A 1,341-nucleotide genomic window follows, 5' to 3' on the forward strand; every position below is an offset into this window, starting at 1 on the left:
AGAATCCAAAATAGTGATAAGTAGGAAAGATCACTTTCTCAAGTGATCATATGGTATAGAGTAGTAATACCATTTATGAAAATGCAAAGGTGGAAAAAGGGACAGTGCAACAAGGACCAATCTGAAGGACCACCTTCCTGCACAAGGGCATTTATCAAGAGAAAGTTCCATCAGGTTTCAAATAAACATGAAGGGGCTGTTGCTAAGGTTAGATATTTTACTAGGTACTATTCTTTGGCTGTTTTCTCTGGCTAATTAATTACCTCTTGCAAAATGTGTTGCAGGACAAGGGCAGCGAAAATTCATCCAAGTGCAACAGTAAGCCGCTATTTTCTACATGTTATGCATTTAACATCTCAATTTGGAGGATCAAACAACAATTTATTTTAATTCATACTTGGGATTCTATCAGGTAAACCAACGAAGTTGCCAAAAAAACGTATACTAGAACTTATTCTCGACATGCTGCAAAGGTCAGTATTCATCCTCAAATATGATTGTGCTCAGTATCCGTCCTCAAATTAGATTAACCGTACAATAAGGAATACATTTTTAATATCTTACTACTTTGTTGGTGTTTTTTTTCGTTTTTTGATGTTAGGAGGGACACCCATGAAATATTTGCAGAACCAGTTGATCCCACTGAGGTTTGATCTAATGATTGGCTTCGGGTTTTGAAGGTCATGTCTTCTTACTGACTCACATCTTCTGTTTCATTAAGGTGGAAGATTACTATGAAATCATTAAAGACCCTATGGATTTTGGTACAATGAGGGCTAAGCTTCATGAAGGAATGTATCAGAATCTCCAACAGTTTGAGGTCTGCTTTTCCCCTAAATTGTCATTTCTCTAGTTACACCACATTTTTACGCTTGATTGGGCCTTAATGTTCATTTTCTTATCTGGTAATCTTTTTATTTTCCCTTTAAGTCAAAGTGGACTGGGATAAAATTTGATCAAGTTGTGTCAGCCCTTCTATTTCTAGGAAACATTAAGAAACTACTGAGCCTGTTGCGAATTTTAGCAGCATCTGAGCCTTCAATCACCTCTCATGTTTGTGCAATTCATGATCTGTAAACACAACCATCAATCATGGATTTCCAAGAATTTTCCTACATATAATGTCTATTGAAGTTTTATAAACTATCTGCAGTATAACTTGCTAGATGTACTCTGATCAACTATATATGCATGTGTTCATTTTTATGATCACAGATTAAGAAGTATGACGTGCACTGGGCTGGTCTTTTTCTTTTTTAAAGATTATGAAGTATGACCTTTGGTCTTAATAATCTTGAATACTTGAAAATGTGCAGCTCTCATTTCTAAAGTCAGAACTCT

The 1,341-nt window shown here is 35.6% G+C and overlaps 1 protein-coding gene across 1 annotated transcript; it reads left to right on the top strand.

The window, feature by feature from the left end:
• The first annotated feature begins 14 nt into the window (after positions 1–14).
• LOC124895133 (histone acetyltransferase GCN5-like) lies at positions 15–1,235 on the top strand. The gene is made up of 5 exons (XM_047405584.1): positions 15–207; positions 285–318; positions 413–473; positions 602–647; positions 722–1,235. The coding sequence occupies exons 1-5, from the start codon at positions 76–78 to the stop codon at positions 851–853; spliced, it is 405 nt and encodes a 134-aa protein (XP_047261540.1). The 5' UTR covers positions 15–75; the 3' UTR covers positions 854–1,235.
• Positions 1,236–1,341: the final 106 nt, after the last annotated feature.

The sequence above is a fragment of the Capsicum annuum genome, unplaced genomic scaffold, assembly GCF_002878395.1.
Source record: "Capsicum annuum cultivar UCD-10X-F1 unplaced genomic scaffold, UCD10Xv1.1 ctg80120, whole genome shotgun sequence".
Classification (NCBI taxonomy): Eukaryota; Viridiplantae; Streptophyta; class Magnoliopsida; order Solanales; family Solanaceae; genus Capsicum; species Capsicum annuum.

Excerpts from the sequence above, each read along its gene's own strand:
- LOC124895133 (XM_047405584.1), top strand. The coding sequence starts at position 76 with ATGAAAATGCAAAGGTGGAAAAAGGGACAGTGCAACAAGGACCAATCT. Across the intron at positions 208-284 it reads ATGAAGGGGCTGTTGCTAAG|GACAAGGGCAGCGAAAATTC; the intron begins GTTAGATATTTT and ends AATGTGTTGCAG. Across the intron at positions 319-412 it reads AAATTCATCCAAGTGCAACA|GTAAACCAACGAAGTTGCCA; the intron begins GTAAGCCGCTAT and ends GGATTCTATCAG.